This window comes from Cricetulus griseus, chromosome 3 (genome assembly GCF_003668045.3).
Source record: "Cricetulus griseus strain 17A/GY chromosome 3, alternate assembly CriGri-PICRH-1.0, whole genome shotgun sequence".
Taxonomy (NCBI): domain Eukaryota; kingdom Metazoa; phylum Chordata; class Mammalia; order Rodentia; family Cricetidae; genus Cricetulus; species Cricetulus griseus.
The window spans coordinates 228062693-228087891 of NC_048596.1; the positions used below are offsets into that span (position 1 = coordinate 228062693).

Consider the following 25199-nt stretch of genomic DNA (forward strand, 5'->3'; position numbering starts at 1 on the left):
AATTACCAATACGGAGTAAGGTAGAAATATAAGGGTATTTAATAGGGAAAGGCCTTACTTACAGAGCGAACCAGCCAGCCTGTGGTAGCAGTCAGTACAGCAAGAAGCAAAGAAAACCGAAAACGCAGTCCCACTACGTCACTCTGACCACGCCCTCACAAGCCTGGTCAGGCACACCTGTAGCAGCCCCTAAGAAGGCGTGGCTACAGCTTTCCCTACAAACAGCCATGCCTGGTCCAGAGGATCAGGTGGCAACAGAGCCTCCCCTTATGCCCCGCCTCCAACTGTGATAACACAGACTACCATAGGCCCATGAGGATTCCATTTTAACAAAACCGTGTTTATTCAGGTGAGATTTCACTTTGCTTTTATTTTCCAGAGACCTGAAGCTAGATAATATCCTGTTAGACAGAGACGGACATATCAAAATAGCAGATTTTGGCATGTGCAAGGAGAACATGCTAGGGGACGCGAAGACAAATACTTTCTGTGGGACTCCCGACTACATCGCTCCGGAGGTAGGGACACGCCGCCTGGGTGGTCCTTTCCCAGCCCAGTGCGCCGAGGCCAAGGGGCGCCCCGAACAAGGTTCCTTCCATATTTGGTTGGTATGTGGAGTGCTTTCCAGATGTAGATATGCACACCACAGGTCTTTTGAGTTTTATAGAAAATGCTACTCGTGATAATGGCATCTCTCCATGGCTGGAGGTGTAGACTCACTCTGAATTATGGTTCTGAACCAGTCTAGTCTTAATTGTTCAGACCCAACTGAAGAAGCCTGGCAAAGAGCCAGGTAGAAGCAGAGATCCACCTAAATCAAGTTTAAACATGGGATCAGAGCACCGGATAGAAAGGGAAAGTGGAAGGGTTGTTGGCGCCTCTCATACCCCATTTCTAAATGAGTGTCGATTCTCCTCTACAGTAAGTATAACTCTGTGTTGTGGTGCTACTGTGGATATTAAAGGAGGGAGCATCTACATGTCTGACAATTTCATAATAAAACCCATTATCATATATGATTATTCTTTGCTTTATAAAAACCGTACAAGAATAATGGAGCTTCATTCTATGCTTCATTCTAATCCCATGAAAATAATAAGAGTAAATAATTTTTCATTTTCTTATGACCAGCATTTTCTCAGGAGACACCTGTCCTTTCATTTAAACTCACTTTCCCCTTTTGGGGAATTCTGTAACTGTCTAGCCCAGGGAGATTAGAGACCACCTTACCTTGTGGTCCTTGTCGCAGCATGGAATATCTGGCGCAGTTGCATTTATTTTATTTTTATCTTTCAGTCTCTTGCACAGCTGCTTGTTTGCTCCACAGTCTGGTACTGTTGCCCACTTTTAAGAAGCTTTTTACATTTTGAAATAATGATATGTTTGTAAGAAGTCCCAAAGGCAGTACAGAAACACCTGTACCCTCTACCCAGCTTCCTCCATTGGTTATAACTCAAATTGTTCAAGATCTAGAGAGACGGGACAATGGGCGAGACATCTTCACCTGCAAGCGTAAGGACTTGAGTTCAAATCTTCTAGCACCCACCTAAAAAGCCAGGCATGACCATGTACACCACTATAACCTCAGAGCTTTGAAAGGTAGGGACAGCAGCGTCCCTAGGGGTTTCTGACTACATGCCTAGCTCCAAATTCAGTGAGGGACCCTGTCTAAAGGAATGAGGTAGAGAGTTAAATAGCAGGATACTCAAAGTCTTACACCATCATGGCTGCACACACACACACACATGTGTTTGCACCTGCACATATACCACACACACAAAATATATCAGTTCCTTTTTCACTGCTGTGATAAAACACCATGGCCAAGGCAACTTATAGCAGGACGGGTTTATTTGGGCTTACAGTTCCAGAGGGAGAAGAGTCCATCACCATTACAGAGGGTGGGTATGGCAGCAGGCAGGCAATGGTGGCTGGGGCAACAGCTGAGAGCTAGCATGTTAAACTACAAGCAGGAAACTCAGGGAGTGGTGAGAAACTTGGAAACCCCAAAGCTGGCCCTCATTCCTCCAGCAAAGCCACACCTCCTAAGCCTCACCAAACAGTGCCACCAAAGGGTCCAAATGCTTGAGACTGTGAGGGACATCTCACCAGTTCCCCTCATGGATAGATTTGAGCGGCCTTCCCTTTTCCTCAGCGAGGGGACTGGCACAGTGAGGTGAGACAAACTGGCCTTTTAAAAGTGAATAAATGAATGAAAGAGTTTGTGAATGGAGGATGATTGTCTAATAAGTTCCTCTGAGTTCCCTGGCAAAGCAATGCCAGCAGCAGATTCCCATAATCCTCCAATCACCATGGCAGCTGAGGCTGAGAATTGTGCTGCTTCCCCTGTGCTACTGTGGTCTTAATTTTAATTTAACCTCATTGAAAGGTACAGATGGCCACTGTTCTTCAAGAAATTGTGCGTATTTCATATTTTAATTGCCCAGTTCCCAGCTGTGATACCTTTCTGGTATGAGAACCTGTGCATGAGCACAGACACTGACTGTGGGTGCAATCAACCAGTTTTAGTTTGAGGGGAAGCCAAAGCAAATTGTGGCACACTGGTAGGGGACCTCAGAGCAGAGACTCCCTGCATCACCGAACCCCTTCAGTGATGATGCTAAACTGTGCTGACCCAGCTCAGATGTGTGTTAGTCTCAGCAAAGGTCTCCTGTGTCTTGCTCTTGCCCCACACCCACCCACTCCACCCTCACCCCATGAGCTACCTTCAGTTCTTTTCCCCCTACCTTAGGGGGAAATGTCTTTGCATCTATTCTTGTCCATCCCTGTCTGTAGCTTCTTAGGTTTTGTTCTTTCCCGAGCAAGGCTTCCCTTCCTGGTTCTGTTTCCTTTCACAGCTTCTAGAACGTAGCTTCAGTGATTGGCTGCTTTTTGTTTTATTTTGTTTTCAACTTCCCTCTGTCTCCATGCTTGTCTTCTTGTGGCTCCATTCTTGGTCCTCATCTCTTCTTACCATATATTATCTCTCTACCTGTCTATCTATCTACCTACCTACCTATCTCATATACTCACTTTACTTTTTAACTATGTATGCATATATTCAGGGGAGGGACATGTGAATGTATGTAGGGGTTCCTGGAGAGGCAAAAAGATTATGTGGGATCCCCTAGAGCGGAACAACAGGTCGTGTGAGCAGTCCAACTTGGGGACTGGGAATCAAACTCCAGTACTCTGCAAGTACTCTTAACTGCTGGGTCATCTCTCCAACCCCTTTCTGTATGTTCTCCAATAAGTAACTTTATCTATGACAATGATTTTAGCTCCAGAGTTAGCATCACCAGCCCAAATTTTGTCTTGCTTCAGACAGACCTACATACATCACAGACTTAAGTTTATGTCATGGGCCCTCCAAACATCATAGCTCCCATCACTTTCTCTGTTGAGCCTGCCTGATGTTTCTCTTTTCTTTAATACATCTTTCATGATTAACTATAGGCCATCTACCAGTTTCCTCAACAACAATAAAAAATTGAAATATAATATTCAAGTGTTCTCCTTCCTTCCCCCAATCCAGTCAAATCTAAGGCTTTCTGCAATCGGACCTCTCATTCCCCTAATTCTGAGACTGAATCAAGACTTTCCCTTTTTCTTATTCTATCCTCAAAATGCATCCTTTTGAGTTGGCCCCCCAAAGGATCTCCAGGTCTTCCCCATCCTTTCCGGGCATTTCCTGCTCTAGAACATCTGTCTTTTCTTGCCCTAAACCCAGGTATGGCAATATCCTTCTTCACGACTTCTCTCCATCCTACACACCATCAGCCTCTATGCATTTTCAAGCTTTTAAAATGCATTTATTTATTTATCTATGTAATCAGCATTATATGTGTATATACACACATGATTGTCACATTGGCATACATCGGGAGGTCAGAGGACAACTTGCAGGAGTCAGTTCTCTCCCTCTACCATGTGAGTCTTGGGGATCAAACTCAGGTCATCAAACTTGGTAGCAAGTACCTTTACCCACTGAGCCATCTCAGTGACCCCATATTGTCAGACTTTTTGATGATGTTTCTTTATCAGTTAAACAAGTACTCTGAAGATATGTGTGTGTCTACATTTTATATGAATTTCATGCATTGCTACCAATTAACATGGTCTGTTTAAAAAAACTTGTGCAAAATGTATAAGAGCAAATTAAATTAAGAATGAGATAAAAACAAGTTTTTATCTTATTAAACTACGTAGATTAATTTTCTTCTGTCTTAACAGTAGGAAGCAAGTATATGTCATGAAAATTACAAGGTCAAATAACTTACTAAAATTATTTCTTTTTTGAGATTTAAAATAGTTCCCTTCCCTTTTGTCCCTTCAACCCTTCCCTATATACCTCCTGGATCTTTCAAATGTATGGCCTCTTTTTTCATTAATTGGTGGTAATGGGGGCGTGTATGCACGCACGTGCGGGTTTCTAAATAAATAAGTACAACCTACTTGTCTTTATACTACCACTTGTGTGTATGTTTTCAGGGCTAACCATTTGGTATTAGATAGCCAGTTGGTGTGCTCTTCACTGGGTCAGACTATTTCTCCTGTTCTCGGCTTTCTCTGGTTGCCTGTAGTTCTTTGTCTAGGCTGAGGCCTCATGAGCTTCCCCCATCCGCTCTGGCATGGCTGTTGGTGTGGCCTTTGTCCGGCTTTATAGGTGTAGCTTCTGACATTCTGACATCCCACAGCAAACTGCCTGTCCTTCTGGATCATTCTTCCCCTCTTTGGTACTCATCCTTGAGCCTTAGATGTGGGAGTTGTGTTATAGAAGCATCAGTTGGGCCTGGGTCCCACACTCTGATTTTCAATTGTTTTTCTGTAATGGTCTCTCCATCTGTCCCAAAGAGAAATTTCCTTGTTGAGGGTGAAGACTATACTTAGGAGATAATTCTTTTTATATGTTGGTTTAGGGATCCATGAGATGGCTCAGCTGGTAAAGGCACTTGCTACCAAGCCTGACAACCTGAGTGCCATCCCTAGGACCCACATGACAAAAGGAGCAGACTCCTAGCAAGTTATCCTCTGACCTGCACACATGTGCCAAGGCAAGCACATACCTCTCCACACTAAATAAATGTAATTAAAAAAAAATGTTTTTGAAAAAAAAATTTGGTTTGGCCGGACGGTGGTGGCACACACCTTTAATCCCACCACTTGGGAGGTAGAGGCAAGTGGATCTCTGTGAGTTCCAGACCAGCCTGGTCTACAAGAGCTAGTTCTAGGGCAGGCTCCAAAGCTACACAGAGAAACCCTGTCTTGAAACAACAACAACAAAAATATTGGTTTAATACTTTAAGGCTGATGTAGTTCTTCAATTTTTTTATTCTCACACTATCATGGCTGGTAAAGAATTCTAACAAGTACAATATGAAACAATTCATAATCCATATTTAGCAAGGACTGTCACTGATGATAGCAGACGAAAGTCCATTATCCAAAACACGGTCTTTAAGATTTTTTTTTTAAGCCGGGTGTTGGTGGCACACACCTTTAATCCCAGCACTCAGGAAGATGATGTCTTCTTTTTTTCTTTTTTTTTTCCTCGAGACAGGGTTTCTCTGTGTAGCTTTGGAGCCTATCCTGGCAGTCACTCTGGAGACCAGGCTGGCCTCGAACTCACAGAGATCCACCTGCCTCTGCCTCCCGAGTGCTGGTCACCACCATTTCTTACTTCCTTCATATATTCGTATCATTTTTTTTTAAACTCTACCTCTATCCCAAATGTCCTGTTTGCTACTAGATCCTTGTGTTCACTAGTGGGATGCATGTATCAAGTCATCACCATTTCAGGAGTGTACACACCTTAGCACACAGCTCCATGGACCTGTCACTGTCACCCATTACAAGGGACAAAGAGGGCCTGTGTCAGATAGTGACAAAGCCATTGTTATTATTATTTGGCTAGTTTCTCCAGTGAAGTTGTGAGTCTCAGTTCTTGGAGTAAGTAGAGCTAGGAAAGGGGACCGACCCTCTACCCAGTCCAGCTCCACTGCCCTCTCCATCACAGAACAGCAAGCAAAGGACCCTGCACGAAGAGATAAAAACCGGGAGACAGTATTAACATGAATTGAAATCCTCAGAGGCTAAACTTCAGAATCCAGCTCTCAACTCACTATGAGACCTGAAATAAGAAACACAGCCTGCCAAGTCCAGTCATTATCCTCCAGGGATAACAGCAGAGGTCCCGGGTGTTAGAAACAAAGACGTAATGTACCAAAAAACACCTGGTGGATGATGTTAACATTTCTTCTTGAACAGCCTGTTCCCTTTCTGAATTTGCATTTTGCTTCTCCCTCCTAAAGTAAGGCTGTATTTACTTTAACTAACATCACCTAGCCTTGAAATTCTAATTTCTATGACATCTGTCTTGTGGCCTCCAGATTTCTTTTTATTTGTTCCTCCAAAATGAAGTTGTTTAGGGAGTTGTTGTTCAGAACCAGTTCTGATTGCTTTGGCACCACCTTCTGGCTTGTCTTAGGAATTGCGTGTGAGCCCAGTACCTGATACCCTTTGTGTGCAGGGCGGAACCAACTGATTGTACAAACTAATTGTGCATCTTTTCTTCTTGGTCACTCTCTCTGGGTCGACATTTTTACATTGTTCCTTAGGGCGAATGTAGTCAAATTTTTGTTTGTCAACTTTAAGGTGATCTTTTATATTTCCATATTGAATTAAAGCTACTGGGTAGCAGTTTATAACAGTGGCAGATTGCAAAATTCTGTTTGCTAAATGATCCTTATTTTCATACATGGGGATAAATTTCATCCAAATAGCTGTTCAACATTGCACTTATGGAAATTTCCAGGTCCTACTTTTTGTGGGATCCTTACAGCCACCCTGTACTAAGGTAGCCAAGCATAACACCCTTTCTAACAACGAAGGTTCTGAAGGGGTAAGGAGTCTTCCCTCAAGCTGTGCAATGAGATGCAGAACATGTGGACTTTACACAACCATCAGAGCTGTTGGGTTGTAGAACATTGCGTTGTGTTCTGACTCCACTCTGATCCAGGGCCTTGGGTAGCTCATGCAAGTGAAGTCATGCAATGTTTGTCATTGCATCCGGTTTATTTCACTTAACATGAAGTGCTCCGGGTTCATGCATGTTTTTAAGGTTGGATAGCATTCTGCTGTGTCTACATGTCACAATTTCTTTGTGCATGCATCCCATTGGTGGGATCTTTGGCTGATTCCCTATCTTAGTTACCATAAACAGTGCTATATTAAACAGAGTGTCCATGTCTCTTAAGCTCACTGACTTTGTTGATTTTGTTAGTACACTCACCACCACATCATCTTCAGTCATCCATGCAGTCGTGGATCCCACTATGCACTGTTTTAGCAAAGCCTGAGGCCTGTTGGTGTTGGGATGATGTGCGATGACACAGTGGCTTCCACATCCTTGGCATTCCAACAGCAGAAGAAGCTGCTGCAAGTTAAGGGACAACATCTTTATTGCTACAAAAAGTAAACTGATAAAAGAATAGATCTATTGTTTTAAGTTATGTAGAATTTTTGCCTTTACATCCTCCTCACTGGAAGACAGACCAAATACCTCCAGACTTGGAAGTGTTATCAGTCATCAGACCCATGTATTGATGATGCTTCTGCCTGTTGGTCATGCAGATCTTGCTGGGCCAGAAATACAACCATTCTGTCGACTGGTGGTCCTTCGGGGTCCTCCTTTACGAGATGCTGATTGGCCAGTCACCTTTCCATGGGCAGGATGAAGAGGAGCTTTTCCACTCCATCCGCATGGACAGTCCCTTTTACCCTCGGTGGCTGGAGAAGGATGCCAAGGATCTTTTAGTAAAGGTAAGAAATGGGGTCAAAGCCTTGGGGTTGTGCTCACCTCAAATGTGCAAAATCCTAAGTTTGAACCCTAGCACTGAAGAAGCAAAAAGAAAGAAAGAAGAAAGAAAGAAAGAAAGAAAAAAAGAAAGAAAGAAAGAAAGAAAGAGCAATGAAAAGAAACAAGGAGAAGGAAATGACGCTAAGAATGGATTCATAAAATTGGCACTAGATTCTGCTCAGTAGTCCCATTTGCCCAGTTTCTGACTCAGACATGACCAAACATCACAGCATGTAGGGAATGGTTTAAGGGGATGCCACTGCCTCTATTTCAGCTGAAGCACTGATGCTATGGGCTCTGGTACCAAAGTCAGGGGATCAATACAGAGGAAGGGAGAAGGAAAATATGTGTCTTGTGTTGTTTCTCATAAGCAAACTCCAGATTTGTGTGTGTGTGTGTGTGTGTGTGTGTGTGTGTGTGTGTGTGTGTGTATAAAAATAAAAAGAAAACTATTCAAAGGGAGGAAAGAAACCAGCCTGAAAGATGTCATAATGAAGCCCATTATTTTGTATACTAATTTAAATAATAAGAAATTTTAATTCTACAAAATTAAAACAGCCATGACCAAACAAACAAATACAGGCAAACATGATGACATACATTGTATTCTTAACTCTTGGGAGATGGAGGCAGGAGGATCGGGGTTATTCGGCTGCTTAGTGAGTCTGAGGTCAGACCAGGCTACATGACATGAGAGACTGTTCCAAAAAGGAGAAGGAGGGAGAAGGAGAAAGGGAGAAGGGGGAAGTAAAATAAATCCTCTTTTCACCATTTATAAAAGAAAAGTCCAGGAATCCGTGGGGGACTCTAGATGGAGGAAATACTGGGTGACTCCAAGTGGAGGAAGCCTGGGTGTCTCCAGATGGGGGAAACACTGGGTGACTCCAGAAGGAGGAAGCCGGGGTGACTCTGTGAAAGTGTAGTTGGTTCCTTAAGCAGGTACAGTATGTGGCTTACAGCAATCTTTGTTTCTTGTCTATAATACCCCTTTGACCAGCACTCCTTCTATCCCTGGCTGGATGCAGGCATCTCTGCTCACTTTGTGAAAGGCAAGCCTCTTAAGTCACAGCACTGTTTCTGCCATCTCCATCAAGAAACAAAAGCATGCATCCCTAGGCCCCAGTCTGCATGTCAGTCTTAACATTAATGCGAGACTGCTGCCCACCTCTGTGCAGAGTTCATGGTTGCAGGTTCCAGCCTGTGGAGACATGACTGCAGTCATGCTGAAGTTGCCTACATCCTTGTTCTCTTTCTTTCCAACCCTTGAGTCTCTGCTTAGACATAATACATATACATATACATATACATATACATATACATATACATATACATATACATATACATATACATATAAAGAGAGATACATATAGATTATATAACTATAGATAGATATGGATATACAGATATAATATGATATGTAAATATTAATTCTTTATTGTAACTAAATATGTTAGCGCTATAATAATTAAAGAGTAAGAGATTCATCTTATTTTTTGGAGGCAAGGTCTCTAACTGAGCCCGAACTCACTGACTCTTCCTGTGTCCCCTGTCTCAAATTCATGACCTCTTTTCTTTAATTATTATTGTCACACACACACACACACACACACACACACACACACACTGATGAGTTCATTATGTATTATTAACCAGAAGCCATTTCTCCAACCCCTATTAATGAGTTTTAAACCCAAATTTGAAAGTGTTTCCATGAATGGGAACAGCTCAGTGACGGGGGGTTTTCTAAGCATACAAAGGTTCTAGGTTTCCCTCCCAGTACCAAAAGAAGGAAAGAAAGAGGAAGGAAAGAAAAGGGAGAGGAAGGAAGGAAGCAAGGAAGGAAGGAAGGAAGGAAGGAGAGAGTGCATGCAAGAGAAAGGGAAGGCAGGGAGGGAAAGACAGAGAACATGCAATTTCCAAACTCATCTTTTCACTAGTCTACTTTTTTCTCTTGAAGAATTATTTAGGATTAAATCTAAAGTGCTTTGTACTTCCATGTCCCTAAGGCAAGTGACAACTTGTCTGAGGCATTACAAATATTGAGACGACTCCAGAGCTCTCCCTGGGAATCGGGATCTTGAATCTGAGAGGTGTTGACAAAGCCTCACAGGAAACTCAGCCTGAGGTTAATGGAAGTAGGTATTAAAAACCGGAACCTGTTCCATGCAGCTCACACCTTCTGACTGTGAGCCAAGCAAGCACCAAGCTCAGAAAACTCCCTGAATGACCAATTAAGTTCACTCCTAATGAGTAAACAAAACACATGGAGAATGAAAGCTAATTTAGAAATTAGCTAGGTGAAAAAGAAATGGCAGCAGCAAAAAGTAGCTAGTGAGATTCCAATGCAAAGTCTCACCTATGTAAAGGCAAGTTCAGATTTCATGACCATCGGGACATTTATTTTATATTTGGCTATAGGAAGAGCTCAACTAGAATTGAGCATGTCAGCGCCAGCTGCCACAACAAAATATACCTAGACTAATCAGGCAACATTTCTCTCTCACTGTTTCTTAACTGCTTGGCATACTGTCAGAGGCAGTATTTAAACCCCCCACCCCCAGCAAGCCCTGCTTATTGCACACTGGAATATGGATGCATGTCAGGCAGCAGATATTTATTTCTTACAATTCCAGAGGTTAGACATGCAAGATCAAGGCTCATCAGGGCAGTCTTGGTGCTGGCTGTCTTCACAGGAAGTATGTAGACACCTTGCTGGATCAGAGAGAAGAGGTGGGTCAGAAAATACTCTGTATCTCTTATTTTTAAGGACACCAATCCTATGAGATTAGGATTCCATCCCTGTGTCCTCATCTAACCTTCCTCGGTTCCATAAAGTTCCTCTCTACAGTCACATTGGAGATAGGACTTCACAATGAGTTTTGAGAGATCTGTCACTCAGTCTTAACATGACAGCTAGACTGAGGCATCAGGACCAACAACTTCCTTGGAAAAGAGAAATGAGGAAGGGCCTTGTTCTTCCCACCATCAGATTTAGTTTCCTTCAAGTCAAGAGCCTATCTGTCAGACAAGTCATCAGACAGAGGCCTCAGAGTTAGTTGCAATCCTCCAACATATGTGGAGGCTCCATAGCCAGGCTTCCCATTGTGCCTTCCAAATGCTGAGTTGGGGACTCAGCATCAGGACATCTTCAAACAACTGTGACAGGTGAAGTTGGGACAGGCAGGCAGAACCAGAAGTAACTTTTGGAGGAAAGTGGGGAGGGCTAGTTGCCAAGGTAAGAAAGATTGGGTAAGATGAAGGATTACTTCTGTTGGGACAGGAAGTGGAGAATGAAAAGAGCAAAATATCCATACCTCATGCAAGCTTCATGGATCCCAAAGGCAAAGAGTCAACCTATGCAATGTCTTTAAAGTGGAATCATGCTGGCCAGTCAGGGGAAGGAGCAGGTTATCAGGGCAGGCATATGGCTGTGACTACATAAGATAGCAAGAGGGACAGAACCTGCCATCATTTCAAACAATAAAAAACTTAAAACAAGCCAGATGAGGCGGGACATACTCTGAATGCCAGAGCTTTGATGGTGAAAACAGGCTGTTCCCTGGGTCTTACTGGCCAGACAGCCTGGCTGGACTGATGAGCACTAGGTCAAGTGAATGGTCATGTCTCAGAAATGAAGGTAGAAAGGCTGGTGAGATGCCCAGAGGTTAAGAGCACCTGCTGCTCTTGCAGAAGACCTGGGATTCAGTTTCCATCACCACATGGTAACTCACAACTGTCTTTAGCTCTGGTTCCAGGAACCTGATACCCTCCTCTGACCTCTACAGGCACCAATCACACACATAGTACACGGACATACATGCAGACCAATCACCAAGACATGTAAAATAAAAATCAACAATAAAAAGATTTTTTAAAATAAATAAAACCAGGAGGAGACACCTGAAGAACACCCAAGGCTAATCACTGGTCTCTACATAGATGCATACCTGTACACATACATACATGCACACACACACACACACACACACACACACACACACACACACACACACACAGAGGGGGGGGAGGGAGAAGGAGAGAGGGGGTGGGAGAGGGAGAAGGAGAGAGGGAGAGAGAGAGAGAGAGAGAGAGAACTTAAAAACAGAAGTAGGGCCAGCATAGCTCACCAGGTAGAGGCACTGCCCCAAAGCCTGATGACCGGAGACTGATCACCAGGGAATCACATGGTAGGAAGAGAAAATCAACACACACACACACACACACACACACACACACACACACACACACACACACCAATAAATAAATACAATAAATTTTACAAAAACAAAAGTAAATGTAAGACTGAATGCCACACAACTACCAAAAAAATATAAAATATACATTTATGCAGATTATCGGCAGCAGAAGAAAGGTGTGTTAGGAAAATAGGCAAACTTGTTGAATAGATCAAAACTTAAGGCAATTAAGGATAAAAATAGGACAGTTCCATGAGAGCCTCCAAAGCCACAGAAAAACCCTGTCTCCAAGAAAAAAAAAAAAAAAAGTAGATTGAAGGATAAAAACAGAGGAGGACTATGGGCAAAAGAGACTTTAAAGCCACTTAGAAGCCTTTGTTATTTCTGACATAAATTTTAAAAAAATCCCTGCCCTTCCTCTTGAACACATAGCATTAATTCAGCTGATAAAAATTAATTTCCATTGTGCAATTTGCTGCCAATAAGACTGATTTGCAGTTTATCTTGCCCCCTGGATCGCTTTAAAATTTAATCCAACAGCCTTCACAGCCTTGGGCCCCCTCTTACGCAAAAATCCAAAGAAAATACTATTTCTCAGAAATTCCCTCTAGGGACTTTTCCATGGTGTAAAACCAGGAAGTCCCGAGTTCTCTGGAAAGGCTGAACAAGGCAGTGCTGTGTGGTACCCGTTACAGCCCTGGTACCAGACTGTCCCCTTGATGGGCACACGGAGGCTAGCCCACTGAACAACTGCACATGGGGAAAGGCTGTGCTCCATCAACAGTTACAGCTGGGATGCTGCTCTCCAGTTGCCTAGTGACAAAATAAAAAGCAAGCACCCTTTCTCCCCCATTTATTTATCCAGGATGTCCGGTCCTTGTGTTTGGAAATGATGGGAAAGTAATGATCTTAAACAGAAATCCATCTCCCTTTTCACAGGACCATTCTCTGAGGAGAGACTCGGGAGGGGGGTTGGGATACAGGTACAACCTGTCACAGCTGCTGGTGGCTACAAATTGCTTCCTAGCCAGGCTGTCAAATAAATTTAAACAAACTCCAACTATATCCCAGCCTTTTATGTAAGAGTGAACTGTTTCCTATAAATGTAGAAAGCTTTTACTGGCAAAAGCAATACTTTCCTCATGCCCTTGATGTATCTTTCCTGCCACAGAGCACCTTGACCTTGGTGTCTTTAGGACCTGGCTTACCCTCAGTACATTAAGTGACTCTGTTTGCTCCTGGGAGAAAAGATAAGGACAGAAAGAATATTGAACTTCGGGGCTGGAGAGCAGATTATCTTCTCATTCTCCATTTTGCTTTTCAAAAGACATTATTTTACTTCACAGGTGTCTAAGCCAAGCTCAGATGGCTCTTAGGATTTTCTTGGCCCAAATGTCACATGTTTGCTAAGAAAATCTAATAGAAAACTGAGCATGGCTCACAGTTGGCCCAAGGCAGTGACTTCTAACTTAATTCCCTAAAATATTTCATTATACCAATGTCAGCTAGATTTGAGTTCATTCTTAAGACACTTAAGCTTCCTATCTCATCTTGTTTCATAAAAGTATCCTTAAAAGGAAGAGGTCAATTGCTCATTGTGTTCATCTCTGAAGTGGGGCGGGGTGGGGGAGGGCAAGATGCTTATTTCCTCTGTTTTAAAAGTTGGCACAGCATTTAAGAGCACTTGCTGCTCTTTGAGAGAACCAGAGTTCAGCTCCCAGCACCCATGGTGGGCAACTCACAAGCTCCAGTAACTCCAGCTCAAGGAGGTTGGATGCCCTCTTCTGGTCTCCACAAGCACCTGCACTCACATGAACACCCACACACTGACACACAGACACACACACAGAGAGAGAGACACACACAAATAAAATAAAATTAATCTTTTTGTGAAGAACCATTGTGCTTTTTTATCTGTCTACTCTCTGGTTGTTGAGTCCACAGAGAAAAGAATCTTACTGCAGACTTGGTGCCTTTTCTATGTGATGAAAACAAGAGGCTGAGTGAAGGCAAGGGCAGAGGATGTGTGGTCTGCAGATAACCTGGAAATACAGCATCTTCAGTTATCTCACATTTACTCAGCAACATTATAGTACCAAGGATATACTGCTAGGCTCTGTGGGTAATGTAAATGAACACAAGTGGTGCCTGTCCCCAGAGCTTATAGTCCACAGGACAGACAGACTTGAAAAACAGACAGCAGGTGAAACCTGCTGGGAAATGTTCTGTGGGTCACAGCAGAGAGACAGCCTTCTACCACAGTGGGAATGAGGATACTTACTGACCATGATGCCACGGCTGCTGGCTGGATTCATGACCTTGAGGAAGCGACAGAGCTACTCTGAGCCTCAATATCCTCAACCAACAAGTAGGACAGTGATATACTTTCTATTTTTCTTTGAAATTTTATTTTATTACTATTGCACATGTGTGCATGTGTATACTTGAGTGCATTGTGTATGGTAACGCACAGGTATGCAGGTCTGAGAACAACTTTGGGAATGAGTTCTCTCCTTCTAGTGTTATTTCCAGAAATCAAATTCAAGTCATCAGGTGTGCACGGGAAGTCTTTTACTTTCTGAGCCATCTCACTAGCCCAAGTTCTTGTTTTTTAAAATGTATTTTGAAAATTAGGATGAAATCACAACATACCACTTAAATGCAAGAATTCTGAAGATCTGCTGTCTAGCATGCGGGCTATAGTTAACATGCTATCCCACATGAGAGCTGCAGGGTTGAAAGGTGCAGAGCAGATTTTAAATGTTCTCATTCTCCCCCACCCCTAAAAAAGTGAGATGATGGATGTTCATTACCTTGATTAATCATTCCACATAAATCAACATATCCTGCTGTACACCATAAATATATACAATTAGAATAATCAAAACAAATCACATGGACCTGTCTGAGACAGCTAGCACTGAGCATGACTCTCACTGGTCACAATGAATGGTATAGCCAATCAGATGACCTTGCAAAGGGAGGGTGATCTCTGTTTTAGTGGAGGTAGTCCAGGAAGAGAGCACTGGGGCAGAATTTAAAGACTAATGATTGGGAGAAGGGTTGAGCCACCCCCTAGAAGTGAGTTATCATTATGAAACTGAGAGTGGCCAGTGATCTATTCAGTGAACAGATTTGTCCTGGAAGAAGGGACAGATGTGTCTTGAGTGTGAGTAGGAATATGGGGACATCAGGACTCTCTGGGTCCTGGAAGTCACCTTAACTAACCTTCCATTTTACAAACAGAACTGCTATAGTTTGGATCTGAAATATCCTCCCAAAGGCCTATGTGACAGAGGCTCGAGAGGCAACAGAACCTGTAAGGGGTAGATTATAGTGCAAGGGAGTTAGTTACTGGAGAGACTTAAGATCCTAGCCCCAACCCTTCTCTCTTTTTTTCCTGAGAGCTGCCATGGGAATATACAGCAAGTGACAATTAGTGTTCAGCAGGTCAACCCATCAAACACATAATTCGGTGGTGGAGAGTGCCACTTGGCAAGACCATGTGGTCACTGGCTGTGGAAACCAGTTGCTCCTGTCTGTAATTTCTTTCATGAGTCACTTCATTTCTTCCCTAAGAACTTCATTTCTTCCCCAATAACAGCGTTGGGTGTATTCCTACTTCTTGTGTGTTTATCTCATGAAAATATTCCATCTACTGGGCACAATTATAGCTGTGGATAGTCAGAAAGATGATACTTAAGCTGAATAATTTTGATGAATAGAACTAATACTAGGATATTTTACATTATTCAGACTGACATGGGATTCTGGATCACAAAGACAGCCTTTTATACAGACAAGCTAACTTTAGAATTCAGAACAAATTCAAAGCAGGCTGGTTGCCCCTAGAGACAGTATCTGGTTGCCCTAGAAACAAATACATGAGATCATTTTCCCAGGTGTTGTTTGTTGCTGAATTCAAGGTCAGAATAGAAGCAACTTGGTTAGACATAACTTTCTCAGTAATTGACTTTTTACAAGTAGTCCCAGTCTCAGGCTCAAGGTTCAGCCAACTGTTTACTTACTATCTGGGAATCCTCGCCAACTTAGAGCTACATGCAAGGCCATGGTTGCTCACTGGCAGGTCATTGTGACATTCTTAGCCCGAGAGAAACTACATGATTTATCTTGGGTTTTGAGAAGGGGTGGGGCCCTAAAAAATGTAACTTATAATTTGGTTGTGGGGAAGCAGAGAAAGAAGAGCAGAGGCAGTGATGTAAAGTGTAGAGACCAGCTTCCTACCTGAGTGTTCAGATTCATCTCAGGCCCAAAAGGCATGAAGCCAACTGACCATGGGTTGAAACTTCTGAAACCATGTGCCAGCATAAAAGTTTCCTATTTAAAATTGATTATCTCAGGTATTTTGTTCCAGTAATGGAAAAATGGCTAAATAGGAAATAAAGATTCAGAAAACTTACCCAAGGCTACTAGAGCCCTAAGCCAGACAAATAGATTAATCACTTTCCCATGATGCAAATATGGTTGATCTCTTACATGATAGCCTCGGGTTGCTTCCATTGTGTAGTACTTTTATAAAGCACTTTGGATCCTCAGGATCTCCGTAAGAGTCCTCCATGGCTGCCAGATGGTAATGCTGAGAGCAGCATCAGGACCATAATGAGGACTCATCAATGGATGTGCAATGGTTTCATAAACTTTAATCTTGGCACTTTGTTTTGTTTTGTTTTCTTTTGTTTTGGTTTGGTTTTGGTTTGGTTTGGTTTTTGTTTGTTTGTTTGGTTGGTTGGTTGGTTGGTTTTGGAGACAGGGTTTCTCTGTGTAGCTTTGTAGACCATAGGTGGACCTTGAACTCACAGAGATCTGCCTGCCTCTGCCTTCAGAGTGCAGGGATTAAAGGTGTGCACAACCACCACTCTGCTATTGGCACTTGTTTTTAAGACACGGCCTCAAGTATCTCAGTCTGGCATCAAACTCACTCTATAGCCAAAGCTAGCCCTTTGCTCCTGATCCTCCTGAGTCCATCTCACAGCTATTGGGATTGTAGGTGTGTGACACCATGCCTGACTGCACTTGGAACTTTAAGAAAAACTCTCTTATTTAATAATCAATTAATAAGAAAAAAACTCCAGTTTTCTTTTGCAGTTTTCTGAAGCATGCCTTTGTGATTTGGAGAGAGCAGAGGCTCTAAAGGTTTTCAAACTATAAGATAACATCATTAAAAGAGGTTTTCAGTAGCCATATCCTGGCTATTCTTAGAAATGGTAAAAGCAAGAAATGGGGTTAAAACCCTTGTGGGAGACACTTGGAAAAATCCCTCCATTTTGCCACATTTTCTATCTTAAAGGCCATAGTCTCCTTAAAACACCTGAGCTATGAGTTTATAGAAGTCACAAATACCTTGCTGGTGCAGAAATAGGAAGACACCTGGGGACCTGTTATTTTCCGAGTTAATGTTTAGACTTTCTTGCTGCATAACCCCGGACAGATTAAAGTTTAAAAAGCTTCCAGGTTGCTTGCCATCTTTCCAACAACCATTGTGACTGTTAGGTGGGGTGACAGGAGAGAAGGTGGTGAAATGGGAAAGTACCCAACATTGGCTGAGAGGCTGGAGAGATGAACATGGTGCTGAATAGCATTTGCCAATAGGTCTGTGGAGTGGATGATGACTGTCTGTACCCAGAGGCCTCAGAAGCCTTGCAGAGACATCAACTGACTGTCGAGGACTAGCTGACATTACACGCAAGCACCACAATGCTGGACTCTTAAGATAGGGCTCTCTATAAGAAATTCACATTTGGATGGGCAGTTAAGTCAGACATATACGTTAATCGCTCATTCTGTCCTGCTGAGGCTTCTCCCTCCATCCCCTCTGGAGTTTTTTCAAACACCACCTCACTGGAAAGCCCAGGCTGACATCATCTGGACTGGACCAGACTGGATCAGACCAGACCACACTGGCCTCCAACTCATGATCCTCCTTCCCTGGCCTCTTGAGTGATGGTTTATGTGTTTATGCACACATACATATATACTTAGCCATATGCACAGGCATGCATGTGTGTGCAAGCTTAAGTCCACATACATGTGATTGTATACATGTTTGCATGCCTCTCTATGTAATATGTGTGTGCAATATATACATGTGTATGTCTGTATATGTGTATATGTGTATATTACTGTTTTATTTAATCCTAAGGACATACCTATGATACAGACACTTGGTATATGTTCTAGTTTCTCTTCTGTTGCTCTGATAAACACTATTAACAAAAGCAACTTGGGGAGGAAAAAGTTTATTTCAACTTAAAGGTGACAGTCCACTATTGAGGGAAATGGGGACTGGTACTCGCACAAGAACTGCAGCAGAAGCCATGGAGGAATGCTGCTTACTGGCTTGCTCCCTGACTCGTGCTTAATTTCCTTCCTTATATAGCCCAGGACTGTTTGCCCAAGGATGGCCTCACCCACGTCAATCATCAGTCTCTCACAGACACTGACATAGGCCAGTGTCACAGAGGCAGCTCTCCACTTGCGGTTCCCTCTTCCCAGGTGAATCTAGGTTGTGTCTAGTTGACAATTAAGAGCAACCAGCACTGTATGGCAAAGGTTAGGAAACTCACGTAGAGTCTATGCATTGTCAGAGACCATGTAAGTAGCACAACGCAAAACTGATTTCATGCCAGGCCTATATAAGTCACAGTTATGGCCCGCCTGGCGCAAAGAGGAAGGAGGTCAAAGCCAGACTATGGAGAGTGCAAAACAGTTCACTCAGAGAAGGTATCAAGTTACTGTGAACCTATTCCATCTCCACAGAGGTCAGCAAAAAAAGCCAGTTGCTCACACCAAGTGAGTGTATACCCACCTGATCTTATCAATGCCTCATTGCAGGGGATGTGAACTACTCCCTTTCTGCTTCCTTGCAGCTTTTTGTGAGAGAACCCGAAAAGAGGCTGGGCGTGCAAGGAGATATCCGCCAGCATCCTTTGTTCCGAGAGATCAACTGGGAAGAACTTGAGAGGAAAGAGATTGACCCACCTTTCAGGCCAAAAGTGGTAAGGTCTCCCCCACTGAACAGACTGGCTTCAGCCCTTTTCCTTTTGTCACAGGCTATCACCCTAATCAAGTAACAGCGGTTCCTGAAACCTGCCCCAACCCCACCCTTGGCAGGGGGACGCGATTCTTTAATCCACACTATTTAGCTAGAGGAGAGGTTGGGGGGGGGGGTATTCCTGTTGCCTGCCAGATTTAAACTGTGTCATCAAAAATTTACCTATGGGAAGAATAAATTGCAGAACATTCCCAAGTTGAACATCTGTTTTCAAAAGGGACTGTCAGGAGATGGGGTTTTGCATGCAGCACTTAAAAGTTTCATGGTCACAGTCTGGGTGACTGAAACCTGTACAACGTAATTCTTTCGTGTGCAATGAATTATTCTAATAAAAAGAACTGATGACTCGGGGTTAGGACCCACTGGTTGTGCACACACTACAGCCTACATAAGCAAAGTTAAGGTAATGAACCTGGTGGCTAATTTTCTTCCCTTTTTTTTTTTTCTCTCCTCCTTAAACTGTGACTAAGAAATCACCATATGACTGCAGCAATTTCGACAAGGAATTCCTAAGTGAGAAACCCCGGCTGTCATTCGCCGACAGAGCACTCATCAACAGCATGGACCAGAACATGTTCAGAAACTTTTCCTTCATTAACCCAGGAATGGAGACTCTTGTTTGCTCCTGAACCCCACCCCTCCCCAGATGGGAAGGGATTTGCCTTCTCTCTGGGAACTGGTTTGAGTAACACTTCCGGGGGTCTCTTTTTCAAGTTGGAAAAGAAAATAAACACTCAACAGCAAAGGTGGGAAGACCACTCCTCACATGACCTGTTACCTGTAGCAGAAACCAAGTCTACTTCACTAATGACGTCATCCCATCATATCTCCTGGCATCTTTCACAGCAGCCCTCGAAGTTAGATCGTTTGTTAACTCAAGTCATTTACTTGAAAGATGGTTCCTGATACTGTGAAAGATTCGAATCGTAACTCTTCTCTTGCCCTAGACAGCAGTTTCTGGTTGGTGATGAACCAAGGTGCAAATGGAACACATTTCTCAAGAATGGAACAGCAGATTGCGTCTTACAGAAGTAGATATCACTCAGCCACTGAGAAGGAGTGCCTAACCGACATTGTTCTGTGCATGTCTGTGGAAATGTAAATAGCAGAAGGGAAGGAAGGGAGCGCCCTGAGTGGGTTTCGATGGGATTCTCTCCAATAAACATAGATTGGAACTTGAGATTCACAAATCTGTTCATTCTGGCCAGCTCTGACATTCACAAAACAGAGGAAAGTAAGTGGCAATGAGCAGAGCTCATGTCACCAACAGGGAAGGGTGTGTTGCCTGTGTGGAGCATCTTGTTCACACAGAGGTAAATGTAACCGACAAAGACCAGATAGTTTGCCATCAAACGTTGCCTTCCGTCTGTTCTCAGTTGTTCTCTTCATCAGTGTAGCCATTCATTACCATCTCCCCATCACACAAGACTTGAAGTGCATGATTCTTCTGAGATAAAGAAAACCGGTTCCTTATCATGCTGTTCCTGGTGATGTGATGACAAATTAAGTCCCTCTAGGTATCCTGCAAGACAAACAACCCATGCATGCTATTTGCAGCAGTCAGTCCTATTGTACTAGAGTACTAACTATACATTTAAACTATTTGTGCTGTTTGTATATTTTGGTGAGATATTGTGACAGTAACAAAGAGGTGGATATGTAAAATGGAATAAAAGAAGAAAAAAAAAAGATGACTCTTAATAGTTTGATTTTCTATCTGTTTCCCCTGAAGACATACTTACCATCATGGTGACCAACAAAATGTAGCCAGTGTTGGATTTGTTTTAAAATTGAGGAATTAAGAAAAAAAAGCCACTCATATGAGTGAGACATTCAGGTAAATAAAGCATCATTGCTGATCTGTTCCTCTTGCCTCTCCCCTGAAAGATTTCTTGTTGGAGGGATCCACACAGGTTTGCCTTCAGACCACACCTGGCCTTACTTCCTCCAGTGGCAACTTCTAGCCCTGGTGAAATGTTCTCCTTCCTCATTCACCTTACGGCCTCATTTTATATAGGAACAATGCTCCTGTCCAGCCTGCCTTCTGGAATTTTCTGATGACATTTTCCTGCATCCTCTCTTGCTTGCCCCTCTGTTGACTTTTTGTCCTTCCTTTCACTCTAGATCCCTCAGAAAGCCCTCTCCGTCCCCGCCTTTACTAGCGCTGGTATTTTTCCACTTCTGGCATGTAAGCAAGCACCACTCCATGCAGACAGTCACAAGTCTACTTCTCCAGCTGTAGCCCCTCTGCTAGCAGACTATATTAACCCAACGTGCCCAGAATGTGTTCCTTCCGTTGTTAGGAAATAGTTCTGCCTTGTATTTCCTATTTCTACTAAAGACCCTACCATAGCCTCCATTACCTGGACCCAGAACCAGAATTATCATTAGCAATCCCTTTTCTCCTTCCAACTTCCTTGATTTTGATTTTTATGCCAAATCCTATGATTATGGTCCTTTGTACAGTATGATGGTTAGCGTTAATTGTCAACTAGATGGGTTTATTATTACCATGGGAACAAACCTCCATGTGCCTCTGAGAGATTCTATAGTTCAGGTTAGCCTGTGAGACATTTTCTTGATTTGGTTGAGGTGGGAAGCCACAGCATTTACTAGGTTGGGATCTTGGACTCTATGAAAAGGTGAAAGATCAGAAACAAACATCTGATTCCTTTTTCCAAAAGAAAACTGACATTGTGTGGCAAACACACGAGTTGAAAAATCCATGTAATGTCCCCTAAGTAAAACCCCCATGGACAAAGTTCCTGGACTTCCTCTTTACCTTGAGTCCAGTTGCAACATCTGAGTTTCTCAGCATGGTGCAGACACAAAAATAAGTTCTCACCTCTGTGTCTCCCTGATACTATTTTATTTGCCCCTAATGCCCCATTCCCACTTTTCCAAATCCCCTTTATCTCTCAGATCACATGACTGGCCCATCATGTCGCATCCTCTACCTCAGCTCGCCTATCACCAGCTACTTCCTTTGGTACCTTCATCATTTTTCTGGTGAGCTATAAACCCCCAGTGTGAAAGATCTCTGTTCAATTTATCTCTGTATGTTCCATAGCCACTTTTCTCATTAGTGATTAGTGAAGGAATAAATAAATACATATGTTGTAGCTCTACTGTATATGTGTGTACAATGTTTCCCCCTATCCATTCATCCACTGATGAGCATCTAGGCTGACTCTATACTTGACTACTATGAATAGTGCCACAATAAAGATGGGCCTTCAAATATCTCCACTGTATATTAACATTGTCTCATTTGGCTATATTATAGCCTCTCACTTCCTACAGGACAAAAGTCCCAAATCCAAAGCAAGCAGTGACTTTAATGTTCAGGACATGTCATCCTTCTCTGGTTTCATTTTCCACCCTTTGTCCACTCACTTCCTAATTTTCAGAAACTGGAATTCTTGTCCTTTCAGCATCTTCTTTTGTTTTGTTTGTAGGGTTGAGGTTTGAACCCAAGACCTTGCACATGCTAAGGGTCTTAGTGAGGGTTAGTACTGCTGTAATGAAACACCATAACCAAAGAAACTTGGGGAAGAAAGGGTTCATTTGGCTTACATTTCCACATCACAGTTCATCATCAAAGAAAGTCAGGACAGGAACTCAGACAGAGCAGGATTCTGGAGGCAGGAGCTGATGCAGAGGCCATGGAGGGAAGATGCTGACTGAGTAGCTCAGCCTGCTTTCTTACCGAATTTTAGACCATCAGCCCAGAGATGACCCCACCCACAATGTGCTGGGTCCTCCCAAATCAATTACTAACTAAGAAAATGCCCTAAACAATGTGCCATCTGACCCGAGCTTCCACCAAGGGCCATGTCTGGGTTGGTGGTCCCACTGCAGCTGGGGGCTGTGATGATGTCCCTAATCAGTGTCAGCACAGGGGGTCATTAGAACCATGCTGTGCTGAGCCAACCCCACCCTTCACTGGCCCTGGAATAACTGGCCCTGCCCCTTGCTGGATACTTCAGCAAGACAGCTGGGCCTACCCCTCAGCGGAGAGCTGGCCTCTGCATTAGGGAATGATGGCCCCATCCCTCACCTCAGGCATGCACCTCACCTGGGCAACATAGTAGGACTGACCCTGTTGTCGGAGACACAGGTGAGCTGACCCTGAGGTCATGAGAGCAGCAGAGCTAACCCTGCTGCACCCTCCTCTTGTATGGCCCCAACAGCAATCGGGAGAGAGGGCTCTGCACCTTGCCTGGGAAAGACAGTGGAGCTGGCCCTGGTGTGGGTCAGCAGGAATAACTGGCTCTGCTCCTTGCTGCAGGCTGCACTGGATGAGCTAACCAAGGCAGTGATGGAGAGCTTGCCCAGGTGGTGATGAAGGAAAGCTGGCAGGCTGACCAATCCAGCTACCACCCAGGCCCAGAACTAGGGTTATGAGTTAGCCCACCCATCCACCTCATTTATGACCTTTTGGAGCATGTAAAAGGGACAGATCTGCAGATCCAAAGCTGCAGGATCTCCACAGCACAGGATAACAGCGGAATATCCAAGAGAAGCCCCATCAGAGCCCATTATCGGTGGTGTAGCAGAAGCAGAAGCCTTGACCCAGACCAATGAGTCCAATGACTTGTGGCAGTGAACACTTACAAGAAAGATGGACTGTGTGACTCAACAGGCCATACTACAGCTTTCACTACAAAATTCTTCCCTTTTTTTTTTTTGTTTGTTTTATTTTTGTTTTGCTTTGCTTTGCTTGTTATGTTTGGTCTTTGGTTTTTCTTTTAAATTTTGTTTTGGGAGGAAGTTTGCAAGGACAAAGGGAGGATTCAAGTAGACAGGGAGATAAGTGGGATCAGAACACAAATGTAAAATTCATAAAGAATCAATAAAAGTTAAAAGAAATAGAGAGAGAGAGAAAGGGAGAGGGAGGAAGGGAGGGATTAAGAGGGGAGAAAATGCCCTACAGGCTTGCCTTCAGCCTAATTTTCCTCAACTGATTATCCTTTCTTTCCAATGACTCTAGCTTGAGTCAAGTTGACATAAAAGCCAGCATACTGAGCAAACACTTCCCCACCAGGCTGCATTCCCCAGCCCCACTTGATTATTAAACATGAAGCTCAGTATGCCTTGAATGGTTTTGTTACTTTAAACCCAGCCCATTCTTAGTCACGGTTCTATTGCTATAAAGAAACACCATAACCACGGCTACTCTTATAAAGAAAAATATCTAATTGGGTGGCTTATAGTTTTAGAGGTTTAGTCCATTATCACCATGGTGGGACATGGTGGCATGCAGGCAGACATGGTGCTGAAGAAGTAGCGGAGAGCTCTACGTCTAGATCCATAGTCAGCAAGAAGAAAGAGTCACTGGGACTGGCTTGGGTTTTGAAAACCTCAAAGCCTACCCCCAGTGACACATTGCCTCCAACAAGGCCACACCTCCTAATCCTTTCAATCAGATAGTACCACTCCCCGGTGACCAAACATTAAAATATATGAGCCTATGAGGGCCATTCTTATTCAAACCACCAAAAAACTCTCAATCCAAAATTGTCTTGTGGGGAAATGCACTTCCTGAACCAAATTAGATGTCCTTCCACGTAGCTCTTCCCATGACACGTCTTTCCCTGAACTACATATCTGGTTCTACACTGTGAACTCTTTGAGGACAAAAACCTTGGTCCCTGCATGCCTAACACATCTTAGGCAGTCATAAATGATGGTGAGCATATATATTAAACACTAAGTAGAAGTACCATGAGATGTCATTTCTCTTCTTTTTCTCCAAAAGACCAATTACCAATCAATAGTCAATGGTGGCATAAAAATAAGAGGACCAATTTGATTAGAATGCTCATATGATTAGAAGCTTCCTTTTAAACTTAAAATCCTCTCATCCCAGACAGAATGGGAGGAAAAGGAAGAAGAACAAGAGAAGGAAGGAAGAAGGGAAAGGAAGAGGAAGAAGAAAAATGATTAAACGATATAGGGAAAAGCAACTTTATACATTGTTAATAGGGATGAAAATTAGTCCAGCGACTGTGGAAAAATATCATAGGGATCCCTTAAAAACTAAAATTAGAATGACCCCGGTATACTATTC

General features: G+C 43.2%; 1 protein-coding gene and 2 long non-coding RNA genes across 5 annotated transcripts in view; 1 reads left to right on the forward strand and 2 right to left on the reverse strand.

Annotated features, from left to right (window-relative positions):
- Positions 1 to 19756, forward strand: part of Prkcq (protein kinase C theta) — a 76977-nt gene extending 57221 nt beyond the window's left edge. Inside the window, exons 14-17 of one of the 2 annotated variants that reach the window (XM_035442841.1) lie at positions 380 to 518; positions 7633 to 7821; positions 18942 to 19070; positions 19597 to 19756. In XM_035442841.1, coding sequence (XP_035298732.1) covers positions 380 to 518; positions 7633 to 7821; positions 18942 to 19070; positions 19597 to 19755 — 616 coding nt within the window. In that variant the 3' untranslated portion in view covers position 19756. The remainder of the gene's footprint in view (positions 1 to 379; positions 519 to 7632; positions 7822 to 18941; positions 19071 to 19596) is intronic. The other variant, XM_035442842.1, reaches the window with a different exon arrangement.
- Positions 5266 to 7681, reverse strand: LOC107979728. Its single transcript, XR_003483285.2, has 3 exons — positions 7562 to 7681; positions 7292 to 7435; positions 5266 to 6034 (listed from the first exon to the last, which is right to left on the reverse strand). It is a non-coding gene; the product is annotated as an uncharacterized LOC107979728 (long non-coding RNA).
- The window catches only part of LOC118238589, a 28861-nt gene continuing 13262 nt past the window's right edge, over positions 9601 to 25199 (reverse strand). Inside the window, exons 2-3 of one of the 2 annotated variants that reach the window (XR_004769346.1) lie at positions 19905 to 20648; positions 9601 to 10570 (exon numbers count right to left, since the gene is read on the reverse strand). This is a non-coding gene — a long non-coding RNA (uncharacterized LOC118238589). Of the gene's footprint in view, positions 10571 to 18295; positions 20649 to 25199 lie in introns of those variants that run through there. The other variant, XR_004769345.1, reaches the window with a different exon arrangement.